Source organism: Microcebus murinus, chromosome 18 (genome assembly GCF_040939455.1).
Source record: "Microcebus murinus isolate Inina chromosome 18, M.murinus_Inina_mat1.0, whole genome shotgun sequence".
Classification (NCBI taxonomy): Eukaryota; Metazoa; Chordata; class Mammalia; order Primates; family Cheirogaleidae; genus Microcebus; species Microcebus murinus.
This window is the reverse complement of record NC_134121.1, coordinates 19476607-19495367: the sequence shown is the minus strand read 5'-3', so window position 1 is coordinate 19495367 and position 18761 is coordinate 19476607. Positions and strand designations below refer to the sequence as shown.

Here is an 18761-nt window from a genome sequence, read left to right as displayed (position 1 = left end):
CCAACGCTAAAAAATGAAAGGGAAAGGAAGGTGCCCGAAGGGCTGAGTGGTGGTTAAGGGGCTGATCTTAGTCTGGAGGGGGCCAGAGGAGGACGCTGCAGGTCCCTGGGTACTGGGGACAGGCAAAGGGGAATGTGAGGATGGGAGCCAGGCTGTCCATCAGGCCAAAGCAGGTCAGAGCTGGGCGAGGCCTCCCACCCAGTGACTGACCAAGGACACCCTGTGGGGAGCCCTCAGCTTCCTCTGCTCCCGGCAGAGCTGGCAGGTGGGGACAGATCCCTGACAAACAGACGTGGAACCATTTCTGGGTATTATGCGCTGTTGCTTTATTACATTAGCTCAGGCCACCTGCACAAGCCCCTGGGATGGGGAAGCTGAGACTCAGGGAGGACACACTTTCATATCTGGCCCCCGGGGCCCGGTGCAGAGAAGGGAGGCAGGCTGCACTCCCCATCCAGCCCTGGTGCAAGCCGGGACTGGGAAGAGCTCTGGGCAGTGCTGTGAAGGAGGGAGCCCTATCCCCCTCTGAGGTCGCACATCCATCCACAGCCAGACCCCAAAGTCAGGCCTCTGGGGCAGTTGAGGCCCCTAGACAAAGATGTTCATCGGGAGCAGAGAAGGGCTGGTCAGGGGCTGGGGGTTGTAGGGCTGCCCACAGGCTCCGAGTGAGGTTTCCAGGAGGCTTCCTCTTTTCTCCCTAGCTTGCTGGGAGCGCCGCTGCTGGTCTCAGCTTCGGGGGCCTCTGCTTCACCCCGATACCATGAGCCAAAGCTGGGGAGAGAGCCAAGAGGAACTCTGAGCTGGAAAGCCAGAGAGGTTGAGGACAAGGGCTGAGGGCAAGAGACAGAGAGGGAAGGAAGGGCAGCATGCAGAAATGGGGAGGGCAGGGGCCAGGGCCAGAGAAGCAGGAAGGAGGGTGTGCTTAGAGCCCAGGGCAGCAGGGCGACAGACAGTGGAGGGAAAGGGGACACTGAGAAGAACCAGGTGGGACCCTTCCCCCACCCCCAACATACAAACTCTGTATTCTGGACTCAGGGGCTGGGGGGTGGTCTCCCTTATCGCTGGTGAGCAGGAGCCATGAGCCATCCTCATCGTCACTGGGACAGAGGAGAGAGATGTGAGGGCCATTTATCAAGGCCCGGGGGGGGGGGGGGCTGGGATCATGTTGGGCCTTCTGCAAAACCCCCAGAAGCAGCAGGAGGAGGACAGGGTGACTGCAGGGCCCCCAAGAGGAAAGAGGAAACACTGGAGAGATGCAGGACATCTTGAGGCTCTATTTTATAACTTGACAAACAGCAGGCCCCTGACACGGCTACAGCTATGGTCTCACCCCTCTCACCGAATATGGAATGTGGAGAAGAGATTTCTTCAGTGGGATGTACCACAGGCAGGGCATGGGGGAACAGTGTGACCCAGAGGGAAGGGTGGCAGGCTGGACACAGGCTAGGGGGGGGAGGCGGGGGGGATGGTGACCAGCCTGGTCCATCAGGCTCGGCAGAACGAGGGAGGGAGGGCTGGCTCAGTGGGAATGCAGGCAGGGCCATACCTGCTCTCTGCTTCCTCTGTCGTCCCTAACATCTTGGCTTTGATCTTCTTGCGCTGCTTCCTGACAGCCACTTTCATGGCTTCCAGCAAAAGCCCAGGGACCCGGTGGTCTGTGAGCAGCTCCCTACAGAAGAGGGCAGGGGCATGGAGATAGCAGTGGAGATGCCAACAGTAGGTATCACGCCAAGTACCTGGGCATGTTGTTCCCCCTCGAAACACCTGAAACACTCTGCCTTGCTGACCCCCTCAGACTGACTTAGCTTAGGTGGCACCCCTCGTAGGAAATCCCTGCTGCTGCTGTGACCCTCTCCCCTGTTTGGATGAAGTTCATGGAGAGCAGGGGCTGTGTAATCATGTCCCCCCAGTGCCCAGGGCAGGGCCTGGCAAGGTCACTGTGGATACATCAGTGAACCAAAGAATGAGGTAGGGTGATCTGAGGCCCAGGAACAGATGTGAGTGGAGCGCCCTCAGCTCCCCTGAGCCCTCACCGCTGGAAGTAGGCCAACTCCTCCTTGAGCAGGAACACGTTGGCTTTGAGTTCATTCCGCTCCTGAAGAATCTGCTCAAGCTCCTCCCGACTGAACCCGCACTGCCCTGCGTCCGAGGGGCGCCATGGCTGCTGGGTGGCCGCCGCCTGCGGGACAGGCATGGTCAGAGGGTCCCTGCCCCGGAGCCATGACAGGACCTCTAGAGGAGGTGCAAGGCAAACCTTGCTCAAGTGCCCACTCGAGTGCCAGATATTGAGTACTGGGATGGGTCCCTGCCCTCATCCGGCACTCACCGGGTCCTCAGGGGTCCCCGAGGCTCCTGTGCTGATGGCCGCACGTTCGGGCTCCTGCCTCTGCTCGCACCCGAGGCCCCCGGCCCGGCCCCGCGCCCGCTCTTTAGCCGGCTCGAGGGCACCTTCGCCGAGCTGCTCGCGCTCCCTCTCGCGGTCCTGCGTGGCGCGCAGCTGGGTCTGCACTGCTGCCAGCTTGCGCCGCAACTCCGCATTCACCAGCAGGAGGCGCTGCAGCTGCTCCTGCAACTGGGGGCGGAGCAGGAGGTGGGGGCTGGTGGGCGGGGCGCCCAGGGCCCGACGGAGTCCCGCCCCGCGCCCGCGGCCCCGCCCTCACCGCCTCGGTCTCCTGACTACGCTGCTGCAGGTCCCGGTTGTGGGCCCGGAGTTCGTCCCGCTGTCGGTCCGTCACCTCCTTGAGCTGCCGCAGCAGCTCGCGCTCCTCTGAGGAAGAGGCGTTCTAAGCGGCGGCCTGCGGAGGGGCGGCCCCGAGCCGTTCCCCAGCCACCCTCGCCCTGGCCGGGGCCTGCACTCACCCTGTGGCCCAGCGCGCAACTCCCTGCGGAGGTGCTCGTTCTCCTCCCGCAGCCTCCGCAGCTCCAGTTCGGCCTGCTGCGCCGACACCTGCAACTGGGGAGGCCCAGGTCTCAGGGTTCGGCCCCGCAGGCCTCGCGGGTGACGAGGGGAGGGGGCAGTGACTCACCGAGTCCGGGGCAGGCCCCACCGCAGCCTTTTCCAGGAGTTCCAGCGCCCGCACCACCAGCGGCACTAGCCCGGCCGCCGCCTCCGGCCCGAAACGGCGCGCCAGCTCTTGAAGCTCAGTGCCCAGGGCCCCCGCAAGATGGTACACGAGCTCTGCGGACGTCCCCGACCCTGCTGCCACAGGACCCCAGCCGTGTGCTCCAGGCGCCGCCCTCCTGGGCTCCATGTCCCCCAAAGCCCTGGGGCTATGACTAACCCCACTCCCCCCTCAGCTAGGACAGGAAAAACTCAAACAGTTCCGGGGTAGAAGCGACAGGGAGTGGGGGAGGTGCGATTAAGGGAAAAGGCGTAGGGACAGGAGATAGTCCTTAGGCCCCCAGGCCTCGGTCCAGTTCAATCCTCAAGGTCACAGGAAACAGAACAGCCAGTTTCCAGCCAGTCATTTCAAGAGGCTCAGGGCTGTAAATGGTCACTTAGGTCAAGCCCTCCCCACAGTGCCCTATCACGGCTCCACCCCGTGTTTGGAGTCACGAGGCCAACTTGGCAGCCAAGTACTCGAGGCAAGAGGTGACAGGTAGGAGGTTAGTCACTGGCCTCTGCCTGGCATGAGACAGCCAAACTATCCACCCATGTGCTTGTTTCCTTGACTAAGAGTGACTCAGGAAGCTTTAAAAGGGGCTAGGCCAGGTACCACAGCTGCAGGGCACACCTAGACCCAGAGAGGTTGAAAGGGGTAATGATTTACCAAGTACTGTATTTTGGAGGGAAACCAGCAAATGTGGTTGAGGTAGCAGGAGTGTGAAAGCCCGACCCCACCTCTGCTCCTGAGTCTAGGGGACATCTAGCCCCAAAGCCCTGAACAAGAAGGGGGCTTTGTATCCCCTGTCAAGGCTGAGCCCAGCACCTTGCTGTGAACTGCCCCAGTCAATCTGCCAAACCTACCCAGACCTACACCCAGAATTTGAGCTCAGGGGGAAAAAAAACAGCCCCCAAACCATTTATACAAAATTTATTATATTTTGTTCACAATTACAAGCCATCAGATCAACAACACAATAAGCACAATACAGAGGGAAAAGGGGCCAAGCTGCTGAATGTCACCAGCTTGTCTGTAGGGGCTAAGAGGCTCCAACCTTTGGGGAGTCTGAAGCAGGAGGTGGTAAGGGAACAACTAGGCATACAGGTCCTCACGGTCTGCAGAGTAGACCTCACCCTCCTGTAGGAGGGCAAAGTTGAGGAAGTGGGAGGGTCTGTGCACCTCGTGGTAGAACTCTTTGGGGTTTGCCAGCTGTAGCTCATACTTCATGTTAGGATCATGCCGGACACCTTAGGGGAGAAGAAGACATCAAATGTTAACAAGGGTCCACCGCCTCATACAGCCTGGGATATCTCCAAGCCAGAGTCAGGCCCCAAGAGCTAAGAGTGATGGTCTAACATTATCCCCAACACCATCCCCCCTTTTCCTGTGCTCCCCCAACTTACACACAAACACACACAGCCCACCTACCCATAAAGTTGTAGTTCCACGAAGACTGAGCAGGGACCATAAAGAAGCCAAGGAAGCGGTCCGACAGCAACATCTGGACCCTCTCATAGTGTGAGGGTAGGTAGCCTTTGGGGTTGTTGCCCTTGTCTGTGTTCTGACGGCCCCATTCATAGCCACTGGGGGTCAGCTTGTAGGCTGTCAGTGTGCAGGACCCTGGTGTGAAGCTGGGGAAGGAATGAGGACAGAGTAAGAGCTCAGGTCATCATTCAGGGCCTTGGCCTGCAATGCCTACCCCATCATCCTTCCTCCCAAATGGGCTCAAGCCCACCTGCAAGTGATGATAATGGTCTTCTCGCCATCCCAAGATGGGTTGTCAGCCATGATCTTGGCATGGGTGGTGACATCCTGGGGTGATAACTGGGGGGACTCATTGGGCTGAGTGTGGATCCAACCTAAGGGCTCCATCTCCTACAGGCAAAGAGCAGTAGAGAGCTGTTCAGAATCCCATCGGCAGACAGCAATCCCACCTATGAGTAACATTCCTGCCTTCCCACCACCTCCCTGATAGCAGAAGGCCCCAGTTCTCCCACACTCCCAAGATCTGTCACCACCACTTACCTTGAGGTACTCATGCTGGGGCAGCTGGCTAGGCAGGTGCACAGTCTGATGAGTGCCCCACTGTGGTACCATCACAATGCAGCGGATCTCTTTCACCTGGGGGTTATCTGGTGGGCTCACCCCATACAGGTACCCTGCAATCTGGAGACAAAGGGCTCAAGAACTAAAACTATTCTTAGTACCAGTTCAAAGTCTGGGCTGTCTGCCCTGTGTTTCCATCCCTCTCCCAAGAACAAGGACAGGGTTTCTCCAAATGTAGTCAGAACCCCCTGCATCAGAATCACCTGAGTGCTTGTTAAAAATGCTTAACATGGTCAGGCGCGGTGGCTCACGCCTGTAATCCTAGCACTCTGGGAGGCCGCGGCGGGAGGATCGTTCGAGGTCAGGAGTTCAAAAACAGCCTGAGCAAGAGACCCTTTCTACTATAAATAGAAAGAAATTAATTGGCCAACTAAAAATACATAGAAAAAATTAGCTGGGCATGGTGGCACATGCCTGTAGTCCCAGCTACTTGGGAGGCTGAGGCAGGAGGATTGCTTGAGCCCAGGAGTTTGAGGTTGCTGTGAGCTAGGCTGATGCCACGGCACTCACTCTAGCCTGGGCAACAAAATGAGACCCTGTCTCAAAAAAAAAAAAAAAAAGCTTAACATGGACCTCATCCCAAGCTTAATCACATCAGAATCTCCTAGGTGGGGTTCAGCAATCTGCACTGTTCACAAGCTCTTCAGTTGATAAATATAGTATCCATCAACAAATGGGCACAAGGCATAGCTTAATGAATTTTCACAAGCTAAACACATCTGTAAAACCAGCACTACGTGGCATTTTATTTTTTAGAGACAAGGGCTCATTGCCCAGGATGCAGTACAGTGGTGCAATCATAGCTCACTGCAGCCTAGATCTCCTGGGCTTAATCAATCCTTTTGCCTCAGCCTCCCAAGCAGCTGGGACTAAAGGTGTGTGCCACCACACACAGCTAATTTATTTATTGTAGAGATGGGGTGTTTCCCAGTCTTGTCTTGAACTCTTGGCCTCCCGGCCCTGGCCTCCCAAAGTGCTGAGATTACGTGCATGGGCAACTGCGCCCAGCACACTAGGTGGTATTTTAAATTTTACGCTGTCATTAACAAAGTAAGAGGAACTATTTCTTATAAACTCATCCACACAGGATATTAGCAATCTTTTCAATTTGCCAACCTGACGGTCACAAAATGGTATTTTCTAAAATATGAACATCTCGGCTGGGCGTGGTGGCTCATGCCTGTCTGTAATCCTAGCACTTCGGGAGGCCGAGGCTGGCAGATTGCTCGAGGTCGGGAGTTCAAAACCAGCCTGAGCAAGAGGGAGACCCCATCTCTACTATAAATAGAAAGAAATTAATTGACCAGCTAAAAATATATATAGAAAAAATTAGCCGGGCATGGTGGCGCATGCCTGTAGTCCCAGCTACTCAGGAGGCTGAGGCAGTAGGATTGCTTGAGCCCAGGAGATTGAGGTTGCTATTAGCTAGGCTGATGCCAAGGCATTCACTCTAGCCTGGGCAATGAAATGAGACTCTGCCTCAAAAAAATAAAATAAATAAAATATGAACATCTCTGATAAAGTTGAGCATATTTTCAAATTATATTTTCCACTTGCAGTTCTTTTTCTGTACTGCCTTTTCATATTCTTTGCTCATTTTTCTACAGATGATTCCTTTTTTAAATCAACTTGAGAATTCTCTATTCTATACACTAATCCACTATCTCTTAGAGTATCTCTTTCTGTTTTTAGTTTGTCTTGTAGTCTTTATCACTTGTAAGTTATCAATTTTGATTATGGTTTTGGTCTTAAGAAGCCTATCCCAAAACTAAGGTCAGAAATCTTTTCTTCTAATACTCTATAAGTTTAGTATTTTATAGATTTTTCACTATACCTAGATTTTATAAGTGGTGTGAGGCAGGGACCTAGCCTTTTTCCAATTGTTTCAATGTCAGAAGACATCTTTAGTCCACAAACATGAATTTATTACATACACAAGAATTTATTTCTGACTATATGCTATTCTCTTCCAATAACTTTTAGGCCAATATTACATTTACTACATTCTCTAAATTACCACAGTCTTATAATACGTTTTGATATCTCCTGGCAGCCAAATTCCTCCTCTATGTTTTGGCAATCCTTGTATAGTTATTCATCCATGAATCTTGAAACCAGAGTTTCAAGTTCCAGGAAATCTCAGGTGAATTTTAGACACATAATATGTTGGATGCACACTGTGGCCTAGTTAAGCACACTTAACTCACTTGGGCCCGAAGGTCAGATATACAGATGAACTTCTTAAGCACATTCTTGGGAAGGATATATGTGTAACCAGTCTCCTTGATGTCATCAGATGAAACATAGATGTGATTGGTCCTTAAGTGCAGGTTGGCAGCAGAGATGGCCCTAAAACCAGGTAGGGAATGTCAGCATCTCTCAGCCCAACCACCTCAGGCAGTGCCAGCAACCCCTTCCATCCCTACCCTCTTGCCCTTTACAGTACCTGACTCTCCATTCAGTCTTTGATGAGAAAGTCTGAGTCTCGTAGTTGCTAGTGGTAGAAGTGATGATCTCGTCACCATGCTTGTTGACAGTGCGAGTCTGTGTTGCAGTCAGCTGTGACTGTTCCTTGGTCTGCTTCTCAATCTCAGCTATTTGTTGCCGCTGCTGTGATGGTGCTGAGATCTCCATACCCAAGATGATGTCTCGAATTTCTGATTGTGTCAGTGATGCTACGTTCACACTGTGGGGACAATGTGGTTACACCACAAGGACCCCTTCCCCTTGGTCACTTCTGCTTCAATGGCAAGGGTATAACTTGGTAGGACAGGGCAGCCCATATTCTTGTCCCAGATAATCCTCAAGTGACACTTCTAAAGGAAGTATGAAGTGGAGATGCACAAATACTTCTAAGATTCATCAGATCACAAGCAGGATGACAGTCTGGTTGTGTACCTTCTAGCTATTCAGCATCCTTAACTCCCACTTTTCCTTGACAAAAGCTGCCCTGGCTTAGGACAGTTCTCAAAAATGGAGACACCAGAAACCATAGAATAATGGTTATCAGAGATTGTACTGTTAGTCACCCTAGGGGGTATTTGGAAATCTATGGACATTCTTGGTTGCCATGATGACAGGGAGGAAGGGGTGAGGAAGAAGGTATAAGAGTGTTATCAGCAGTGGTACACGGGGCCCAGGATGTTAAGACTTCCTGTAACATATGGACAGTAAAGAAATGCCATGCTCAAAACGACAACAGTGCCTCCACTGAGAAACAACGGCCAAGAGCCAGAGTGAAGCCCTGAAACACAGACTTTCTATACTATCTGAAGATGCTGCCTATCACTCTTCTATAGGCATCTCTAAAATAATTTCTTGAGAAACTTCTGAGCCTAAATGTTTCAAAACCCCAGAAACCATATACTAAGCCACCCACTTGACCCTCTTTGGACCTCCCATCTGTCTCCCCAACACCATTGCTCACTTGTTTTTCTTGCCATAGTCAGCCAATATCAGATCCTTAAGCTGCACCTCCACCTTGATCCACTCCTCATCAGTCAGAGTGGGCCAGATGTGGTGTGGTTCTGTAATAGTAGTCTTGTCTGGCTTCAGGATCACCTTCGCCCGGTCATTGTTCACATGCAGGGCACGAAGAATCAGGATGAGTCGGGAGAAAGCCTGGGAAAAGATTTGGAAGAGTAGGGGCAAGTTAGCTGTTTGAGGCTCTCCCCTTTATCCTATCCAAAGGAAACCCAAGAATGGATTTCAAACGCTAAGGTCCCAACCCCCACTATGAGCCAGCAGTTTGTGCCCCATCCACAGAATGAAAATGTGAAAATGGCTCCATTAAAATGGCCTGTGGAAAAACCTAAAGTACAGGACCTTCTTCTCCTAACCCTAAACCCACTCCTCTTAGAGTGACCCTCTTTCTTCCTGAGGTGGCTTCATACCGTGTAAGATGAAATAGTCTTAAGCCAGTCATCATAGAGGTTGAAGAGAACCATCTGGGGCTCAGTGGCTTTGAGGATTAGATCCCCAAACTTTTCGACCTTGAGACAAGCCTGAAAGGGGAGTTGGAGCTCCGATCCTTTGATTACGATATTGGGGAAGTCCAGCAAGTGCACCTAAGACAAGATCAAGTCCAAGATTAGAAACAGAGTCTAGAGGTCTCAGGCCTCTTTTCTTATACCTTGTCCAACTTCCTCTTACCTCCAATGGATCCAGCATGCCCTTCCTGGTGACAATGATCTGCTTGGGCTGCTCCTCCACAGGCAGAGATCGGATCAGGGCAGCCACCTCCTCAGCTGTCTTCCACTTAGCTAACTAAAAACGAGAGAAGAAAATGGAAATTGAGTTGCTACTCTCCCAGATCAACTAGAACAGAAGATCTTAGTCTTGAAATAATTAAACTATGTTTCTACTGAACGCTGGTGTGCAATATTAGGTACTTAGAAGGTAGAAAAAGTGTCAGATGGTCTTTTCCAAAAGGGTTTTTCAACTTATACAAGATAATACCACAAGCCAGTATATGATTATATGCTAAACCATTTACTGTATTACAGGAGTTCAGAAACAGAAGAAATTAAGGCTAATAGGATCATAAAACACTGCACAGGCCAGAGGGTGTGATAGTTTATGCCTGTAATCCTAGCACTCTGGGAAGCAGAGGCAGGAGTATCACTTGAGCTCAGGAGTTCAAGACCAGCCCGAGCAAGAGAGAGATAACGTCTCTACTAAAAATAAAAAAATTAGCCAGGTGTGTGGTGGTGCATGCCTGTAGTCCCAGCTACTTGGAAGACTGAGGCAGGAAGATCACTTGAGCCCAAGAGCTGGAGGCTGATGAGAGCAAGGCTGATGCCATGGCACTCTAGCCCAGGCAACAGACCAATACTCTGTCTCAAAAACAAACAAATAAAAAACAAACAAGAACACTGCATAAAGAAGTCTTAAGAGATAAGATTGTGAATAAAGGAAAGGGGAACTTCATTCTGAAAAGAAAAAAAAATGAGTGAAGCTACAAAGATGGAGATGAGTATCAGGGTTTTAGGATTCCCAAATTTGCAAGAGGAAATACACTATAAAGGAAGAGAAATTTGGCTGGACAGGTATAGCCCAGCCAAATTTCAAATACCTATGAAGCCAAAGAAGAGGTAATTCAGCAAGAAGGAAGGTGCTACACTAAACCTTTTGAGGTATAGACAGATTTACTGTAAGTGATGCTCTAAGAATATATGTTCCCTAGGCCGGGCGCAGTGGCTCACGCCTATAATCCTAGCACTCTGGGAGGCCGAGGCGGGTGAATTGCTCGAGTCAGGAGTTCAAAACCAGCCTGAGCAAGAGTAAGACCCCGTCTCTACTATAAATAGAAAGAAATTAATTGGCAAACTAATATATATAGAAAAAATTAGCCGGGCATGGTGGCTCATGCCTGTAGTCCCAGCTACTCGGGAGGCTGAGGCAGAAGGACTGCTTGAGCCCAGGAGTTTGAGGTTGCTGTGAGCTAGGCTGGCGCCACAGCATTCACTCTAGCCTGGGCAACAAAGCCAGACTCTGTCTCAAAACAAAACAAACAAACAAAAAGAATATATGTTCCCTTTATAAAGATGATTTTTGGTAGCCCTGTTCAAGATTAGAGATGGGATATTCAGGAAGCAGAGAGACCAGCTGATAATGAAGCACATGACATACTCTTGGACCTCCTATTGGAGAATATTTCCCATGTTAAGTAATTTAGAGGATAAGTTCAAATGATGCCCTCTGTTTCAACAGAGAAAAACAAATTCCCTCTCTCATCACCTCGCTCTTTTTAATAAGAGGTAGCAAGGTTCTATGGCCTCTCCATCCTTTAACCTTCTCACCTGCCCCAAACGTTTCTGTCCAGCCCACACAGATGTGTGGATTATTTTGAGGAACAGCTGCCCTGTGCGTGGATTGAAGATGAAGATGGCCCCATTGATGGGCTTGGTTGTCAAATTTCCTTCGAAGGTCTAAAGAATGATTACATTAGTTAGCAAAGCCTAGACACTACCACCCTGCCTTCATCCCAATATGCACATACACCATCCTATTTCCCTCCCATAGGCATATAAAGTCCCATACCCCTATACTGCTTTTAATACTCACCTTGTGGATAGTCACTCTGTAGACATTAGTGTCATCCACAAACCAGATAATCTGGTTGGAGAAGAGCTCACCATAGTTCTGAGAGGACAGATAAGGCTCGGTGGGCTCAGAGGAATAGAGTTGCAGCCCTTTGCGGATCCGTTCACGTAACACATACAAGGCAGGGTTTGCCTTCATGATTTTGGCCATGGCTTGCTGTATGAGAGGTTTGCTGCCTGGGAACCAGTTTCCATAGGCACTGTGAGGGTGGAGGGGTCAAGAAAAATTAAACCAGGCTGACAGCCCCAGGAAAAGGGCAAACTGCAACTCTACAGCGGAAGACAGACTGTTGGCCAGGCTGACAATAGTTCGTTAATGTACATACAGGCTGAAAGAGTCAGTGACCCAGAGGAGAAAAGCGCCAAACCTCATGTCACCCAGGCAAACTAAAAAAGCATGACTACATTAAAGTATGGGGTTAATGGAAAATACGTTAAAAGTCCCAACTCAGGCCGGGCGCTGTGGCTCACGCCTGTAATCCTAGCTCTTGGGAGGCCGAGGCGGGCGGATTGCTCAAGGTCAGGAGTTCAAAACCAGCCTGAGCAAGAGCGAGACCCCGTCTCTACTATAAATAGAAAGAAATTAATTGGCCAACTGATATATATATATATAAAAAAAAAAAAATTAGCCGGGCATGGTGGCGCATGCCTGTAGTCCCAGCTACCCGGGAGGCTGAGGCAGAAGGATCACTCGAGCCCAGGAGTTTGAGGTTGCTGTGAGCTAGGCTGATGCCACGGCACTCACTCTAGCCTGGGCAACAAAGCGAGACTCTGTCTCAAAAAAAAAAAAAAAAAAAAAAAAAAAAAAAAAGTCCCAACTCACCTGTGCAAGTTATAGGCCAAGTCAATGGCTATGAGTACACCTGTGGGCGAGGGGTAGATACTCATGTTGTCTGTGGTATAGTCCAGGAACTTGGCCCGGGCATAACGCTCAATGTCATGGGAATCATAGTCACCCCAGCGCAACTGAATGTCAATCCAATACTTCTGTGTGGTGGTGCTGTCCATTACATCCCTGAGGGTGGAGAGGGGGGTCAGGCTTCTAGGAAGTCCTAGGCATAACTAATGTCCCCAGAATCACAAGACTCCCCAGTCACTCACCTAAGTCCCAAAACCACCCTCCTTCTGCTTGTTCCAGATCAACAACACCCCCAGAGAATCAGCAGACCTGACTGAGGGCATTGATAGGCTCCAGGGGTAGCACCGGCACGGAGTTTGAAAGAAAAGCAGACAGGGACAATTCCTAAAGTAGTAATGCTAGAAAAACAGTAAAACTAAAGTTGCCCCTGGATGCCTACTGCTGGGTCATAAGGCACTTACTTGGAGTCAGCCAGCAATGAGGGCCGGGACACATTCCACTTATAGGAGGCAAAGAGCAGTATATCTGCACAAGAAGAGTTCATCTTATAGGATTTTCGGGGATGGATTGTCTCCTTTTGTACTGTCTCAATTTCCAGTGCATCCAGTTCCTGGTCAAACACCTGAAGGCAAAGATGAAGACATTAAGATTTTTATGCAAGCCCAGTTAGAATGAGGGTTTGTACAATTTAGGATAATGAGGCAATAGGAGTCTCATCCTCAGTGCTTCCAGGAGGCACTGCCCACGTACAAAAGAGCAAAATGACCTCTTTTTGTGGTGTCCTCGCCTGTGAATTCTAGCCCACCTGACACAAGTCCATAACGATGCTCTCATGGATCTTCTGCCACAAGTGAGCTCGGAAGATCTGGATGAGAGAGATCTTCAATGTGGGGATTTTGCCATGCATGAAAATACCCGTCAGGTCCAGCTGCACCTGAAAGCCTACGTATACCTGCCAGGAAAAAGAGAATCTGGCATTAAGAGATCAAGATACTTTGGTACCCGAGACATAATTAATGGAACAGAAATAACTTGTTTTTAGTTTCTCATCTCCCATATCTACTAATCACACTCACATTGGCTCGATTGATGGTTGGGGACCACCAGAGGGTGAATCGACGATTGGGAATCTGGTTCAATCCCGATCGCTGAGCATTAGTTAGCTTCTTCCACTTCATAGACTCCTCAAAGCCACTGGCCTTCTCCCTGGGGAGCAGAAGAACCAGGTGAGGTGATGTCCTGCCATCTCCCAGTACAATGCTGACTTCCTGGGAATGGTTGTCTGGGAAACACCGTAAGAGACAAAGGCACACAACCTCAAAAGGTTGTGATAGGTCCCTGTGAAAGGAGAAGAGAATCCTCACCAGAAAAGCCCCTCCCAGGTAGGGAAGTAAGTGCCCTTGAAGAGTGTGTGTTCCAGAATGCCTTCCACGCCACCCAGGGCCTGGATCATGTCCGTTCTGTAGTTGTTCAGGTTCCAGAGCTTCCCATCATGTCGCTGGTGTGTCCACCAGAAGGGATTTTGCTTCAAAACCTAAATGACAAGCGAGGCAGGCACAGTCAAGCTTCTAGGCACCTAGCCACCCCAGGTTTCCAGGGTGCTCCTGATTCAGGAAAAATCTCTCCACATACTTTCTCCACATACCTGGTACTGCTTAAAGTCAGTCCGGACACGCCAGCCCTTATCATAAGCCAATGTGTGCCGGTCCTTCTGGAAAAGGGTATTGATTCGAGGAATGCCCCGATCCCATGAATCTTCTAGATCTTCTAAAGTCAACCGTCTACCAAAGAAAGAAAGAATAAAGTCAAAACACTTTCTCATATGAAAAGCTTAGCATTCCTTCCTAGCCAAGGATAATTAGGGTCAGGAGTAGAACCTGCTTTCTCGCCTCCAAAAAATATGGCATGCTCCGCTCCCAAACTCTACACAAGACCTAAAGTTTACCATCTTCCCCTGTCCCAGGGTTAATCCGCCCTCCTAGATGCCTACCTGTTCTGGGCAATGGCCTCCTGTCTCTTGAGTGCATACTCAGCCCAGACCCGCTGAGAATCGATGAATTCACTCTCCCATGGCTGTATGTAGCGATATAAGTTGGGAATCAGTTGGTCTTCTTCATGGCTCATTCCTGAACGAAAGTGTGTGATACCTACATCTGTCTGCTTAGACCACCTGTTTTGGGGCACAACCAAGATTAGAGAAAAAAATAAAGCTTAAAAGTAAAGAAATACCCCCTTCCCTCAGGGTCTAAGCAACAAGATCTAGCATGATTTTTCAACCAAGCCCTACCTGAGGTCAGACTGGGGAATAAGCACATGACCCATTGAGAGCATGCCGAGTCCACCCAACTCCTTAGGGGTGTAGAAGACAACAGGGGGAAAGCGACTTGGCATTTTGGAGTTGAGTCCAATCTTGATACGTGTCTGGATCTTGTTCTCACACTTTACCAGCAAGTCGAGGAGTTCCTGGGTGTTCACTACAGCCTCTCGAAAGTATGTCATCAGGCCAATGAGAGCTGTATTCCACTTATTCACAATCTAAAGATAGTAGAAAAAAAGTAAATTATAGATGAACTGTAAGGGGTGGGGATGGGGACCATATAATTTAGTTAGTTACATCCCTAATATTCAAGAAAGATTTGACCTCAACATCATTAGTCATTAGGGAAACATAGAAATCAAAACCACAATGAGATACCACTTCATACTCATTAGGATGAACAAAATTAAAGACAGATGACAAGTGTTAACAAGGATCTGGTAAAACTGAATCCTCATATATTGCTGATGGGAATGTAAAATCAAGCACTTTGCCACTCTGGAAAACAGTCTAGCAGTTCCTCAAAAGGTTAAACGCAGAAAAAAAGATTGCACCCTAGGTACACACTCATGAAAAAATAAAACAATATTTGTACACACAAAAATGTGTATATACGTGTTAATAGCAGCATTATTTATAATAGCCCAAAAGTGAGAAAAAAACCAAATGTCCATCAATTTACAAATGGATAAACAAAATGTGGTATTTTTCATACAATGAAATGTTATAAATCCATGAAAAGAACTGAATTACTTTTGCCTTTGCTTCATTGGTATAAGATAAATAATTTTAAAGGGACTGGTCAGGTGTGGTGGCTCATGCTTATAATCCTAGCCCTCTGGGAAACCAAGGTGGGAAGATTGCTTGAGCCCAGAAGTTTGAGACGAGCCTAAGCAACAGTGAGACCCCATCTCTACAAAAAAATAGAAAAAATAGCTGGGCACAGTGGTGAGTGCCTGTAGTCCTAGCTACTCAGGAGGCTAAGGCAGAACACTTGAGCCTAGGCAGGAGTTTGTGGTTGCAATAAACTATAATGACACCACTGCACTATAGCCTAGGTGACAGTGAGAGATTCTGTCTCAAAATAAATGAATAAATAAATAAATAAGAAGGACTAAAGTATGATATATACTACAATATGGACAAACCTAGAACACATTATGTATGCTAAGTAAAAAAGAAGCCAGACAACAAAGGCCACACAGTATCCACAGCAGGCAAATCCATACAGACAGAAGTAGTTGCCAGGGACTGGGCAAGGGATGGGAAGGGACTGGGAAGAATGAGGAATGAGAGACTGCTAATGGGAATTTCTTTTAGGGGTGATGAAAATGTTCTCGAATTAAGATAGTGGTGATGGTTGCATAATTCATGGATATACTGAAAACCATTTAATTATACATTTAAAAAGTATTAAAATGGTATGTGAACTCTACATCAATAAAAAAAATTAATTAAGGCAACAGAAACACTGTTAAAATAAGATCAGATACAGTGAGTAATCTCAGGCTGTGCAGAGAGAGAGAAAAAAAGAAAGGATGGGGAAAAAAATCATCAAAAATAGGAGAAATAAAACTAATGATGGCTGGTTAGGGTGCCTCACACCTATAATCCCAGCACTATGGAGGCTGAGCCGGGAAGATCACTTGGGCTAGGAGTATAAGACCAGCCTGGGCAATAGTGAGACCCCGTCTCTACAAAAAACAAAAAAATTCATCAGATGTGGTGGCGTGCACCTATAGTCCTAGTTACTTGGGAGGCGAAGGTGGGAACACTTGAGCCCAGGAGTTCAAGGCTGCAGTTAGTTAAGATCATACCACTGTAGTCCAGCCTAGGTGACAGAGTGAGACCCTGTCTCAAAAAACATCAACAACAACAAAACAAAACCCCACCAAAGCCACAGAAATTGCCCTCCCAGTATAATTAACTAGAAAACTAAACTGAGATTTAAAACAATGTTTTTAGACAACTGACAACAGGCAGCACATACTACAACTCTTGAGAAAAATGAAACAGATGAAGTAAAACCTACAACTGTCCCAGTTTATTACCTAGTGGCAGTTTCCAAGCAGCTTCACATACATGGGAAGGTAATGGAAACAGAGCCCAAATAGTCTCACTGAATTGAAAAGACGGAGTCCTGGGTTTGGGGTCCAAGGTAGTTAGTATTTGTGGGGTACCAGTACTGGAGAGAAGAACTGTGCACAGAAATAGATCTCTGAAGATACATGAAGGGACTCCCCTCATGTTTTCTGGCTGAGTACCAATGTATAACACAGTAAAAACTCCATGAGGCCAGAGAGAACAGTAGGATAACAATAGGATAAACAAGTCCAACAGCTCATATGTGGCTGGGAACAGTTTGTGTGTTTCCACCAGCCATAGAGATGAGACCCCTTGTAATACATGAGAATCAAGCAAATTCTAGGCCAGGCGTGGTAGCTCACGCCTATAATTGTAGCACTCTGGAAGGCTGAGGCAGGCAGATTGCTCAAGGTCGGGAGTTCGAAACCAGCCTGAGACAGCATCTCTACTAAAAATAGAAATTAACTGACCAACTAAAAATATATATACAGGCCGGGCGTGGTGGCTCATGCCTGTAATCCTAGCACTCTGGGAGGCCGAGGCAGGCGGATTGCTTGAGGTCAGGAGTTCGAAACCAGCCTGAGCAAGAGCAAGACCCCGTCTCTACTATGAATAGAAAGAAATTGGCCAACTAAAAATATATATACAAAAATTAGGCCGGGCGCGGTGGCTCACGCCTGTAATCCTAGCTCTCTGGGAGGCTGAGGCGGGTGGATTGCTCAAGGTCAGGAGTTCAAAACCAGCCTGAGCAAGAGCGAGACCCCGTCTCTACTATAAATAGAAAGAAATTAATTGGCCAACTGATATATATATATAAAAAAAAAAAAATTAGCCGGGCATGGTGGCGCATGCCTGTAGCTACTCGGGAGGCTGAGGCAGAAGGATCGCTTGAGCCCAGGAGTTTGAAGTTGCTGTGAGCTAGGCTGACGCCATGGCACTCACTCTAGCCTGGACAACAAAGCGAGACTCTGTCTCAAAAAAAAAAAAAAAAAAAAAATTAGCCGGGCATGGTGGCGCATGCCTGTAGTCCCAGCTATTTGGGAGGCTGAGGCAGTAGGATCACTTGAGCCCAGGAGACTGAGGTTGCTGTGAGCTAGGCTGACGCCATGGTACTCACTCTAGCCTGGGCAACAAAGTGAGACTCTGTCTCAAAAAAAAAAAAAATGATATATATATATATATATATATATATACACACACACACACAATAAAAATTAGCCAGGCATGGTGGCACATGCCTGTAGTCCCAGCTACTCAGGAGGCTAAGGCAGGAGGATCCCTTGAGCCCAGGAGTTTGAGGTTGCTGTGAGCTAGGCTGATGCCACGGCACTCACTCTAGCCTGAGCAACAAAGTGAGACTCTGTCTCAAAAAAAAATGTACAGTAAATTCCAGAAAGCTAACAACTTAGTAGTGGAGGTAAACTGGCCCCAGAAAAAAGGCCGCACTAGATCTGCTACAACCAAACTTAAAAGCAACCTCAAAAGGATCAAACTAACAGTTACTTAACTGCACACCAGTACATAGCCCAACATTCCTTAAGAAATGTAACAAAATCCAGCAATCAACAATATAAAATTCACAATTTTCACATCTAATAAAAAATTACAGTGTACACAAAGTAGGAATAAATTACCCACAAACAGAAGAAAAATAACAGAAACAGACCCAGAAACAACAGATGATGGAATTAGGAAGCAAGGACCTTAAAACAGCTACTAAAAATTGTAGAGTTATGTTTCAATTATGTTTATGTTATGCATAAAGAAAAACATGAACATAATAAGGTAAGAAACAGATGTTTAAAAGACCCAAATAGACCTTCTAGAGATAAAAATTACAGTATCTAGACCAAGCATGGTGGCTTATGCCTATAATCCCAGCACACTGGGAGGCTAAGGCAGGAGGACTGCTTGAGGCCATGAGTTCAAGATTAGCCTGGGCAACTCAGTGAGACACCATATCAACAAAAAAATTAGCCAGGCGTGGTGGCAAGCACCCATAATCCCAGCTACTTGGGAGGCTAAAAGCAGGAGGATCTCCTGAACTCAGGAGTTAGAGGCTGCGGTGAGCTGTGATCACACCACTCCACTGCAGAAGAAAATAACAGGTCTAGGCCACGCATGGTGTCTGATGCCTGTAATCCTAAGACTCTGGGATGCCAAGGCAGAAGGATTGCTTGAACTCA

The 18761-nt window shown here is 48.3% G+C and overlaps 3 protein-coding genes across 6 annotated transcripts in view; 1 reads left to right on the top strand and 2 right to left on the bottom strand.

Annotated features, from left to right (window-relative positions):
• SERPINF1 (serpin family F member 1) overlaps positions 1-18761 on the top strand; it is a 351983-nt gene that overhangs the window by 239208 nt on the left and 94014 nt on the right. The window lies entirely within an intron of this gene.
• Positions 302-3570, bottom strand: RILP (Rab interacting lysosomal protein). 2 transcript variants are annotated; one of them, XM_075994260.1, is made up of 9 exons: positions 3027-3570; positions 2860-2953; positions 2661-2767; positions 2327-2572; positions 2034-2179; positions 1547-1669; positions 1014-1097; positions 680-771; positions 302-648 (listed from the first exon to the last, which is right to left on the bottom strand). In XM_075994260.1, exons 1-9 carry the CDS (start codon positions 3249-3251, stop codon positions 563-565), a joined length of 1203 nt encoding a protein of 400 aa, XP_075850375.1. In that variant the 5' UTR covers positions 3252-3570; the 3' UTR covers positions 302-562. The 2 variants fall into 2 exon arrangements, with proteins under 2 accessions (XP_075850375.1, XP_075850374.1); XM_075994259.1 differs by lacking the exon at positions 1014-1097 and having other exon boundaries at positions 302-771.
• PRPF8 (pre-mRNA processing factor 8) overlaps positions 4018-18761 on the bottom strand; it is a 37664-nt gene continuing 22920 nt past the window's right edge. Inside the window, exons 25-43 of the mRNA XM_012740779.3 lie at positions 14461-14708; positions 14164-14343; positions 13819-13954; positions 13538-13707; positions 13250-13379; positions 12979-13125; positions 12635-12795; positions 12138-12329; positions 11277-11514; positions 11012-11140; positions 9363-9476; positions 9104-9277; positions 8638-8831; positions 7657-7896; positions 7418-7559; positions 5130-5270; positions 4840-4979; positions 4533-4735; positions 4018-4351 (exon numbers count right to left, since the gene is read on the bottom strand). Coding sequence (XP_012596233.2) covers positions 4197-4351; positions 4533-4735; positions 4840-4979; positions 5130-5270; positions 7418-7559; positions 7657-7896; positions 8638-8831; positions 9104-9277; positions 9363-9476; positions 11012-11140; positions 11277-11514; positions 12138-12329; positions 12635-12795; positions 12979-13125; positions 13250-13379; positions 13538-13707; positions 13819-13954; positions 14164-14343; positions 14461-14708 — 3234 coding nt within the window. The 3' untranslated portion in view covers positions 4018-4196. The remainder of the gene's footprint in view (positions 4352-4532; positions 4736-4839; positions 4980-5129; positions 5271-7417; positions 7560-7656; positions 7897-8637; positions 8832-9103; positions 9278-9362; positions 9477-11011; positions 11141-11276; positions 11515-12137; positions 12330-12634; positions 12796-12978; positions 13126-13249; positions 13380-13537; positions 13708-13818; positions 13955-14163; positions 14344-14460; positions 14709-18761) is intronic.

What these genes read in the sequence shown, in the direction of transcription:
- RILP (XM_075994260.1), bottom strand. Translation starts at nt 3,251, where the DNA reads ATGGAGCCCAGGAGGGCGGCGCCTGGAGCACACGGCTGGGGTCCTGTG. An exon ending in GAGTTGGCCTACTTCCAGCG is followed by an intron (nt 1,670 to 2,033) that starts GTGAGGGCTCAG and finishes CCTCTTCTGTAG; the next exon opens with GGAGCTGCTCACAGACCACC. An exon ending in GAGTCCAGAATACAGAGTTT is followed by an intron (nt 772 to 1,013) that starts GTATGTTGGGGG and finishes CTCTCTCCCCAG; the next exon opens with CTTTGGCTCATGGTATCGGG.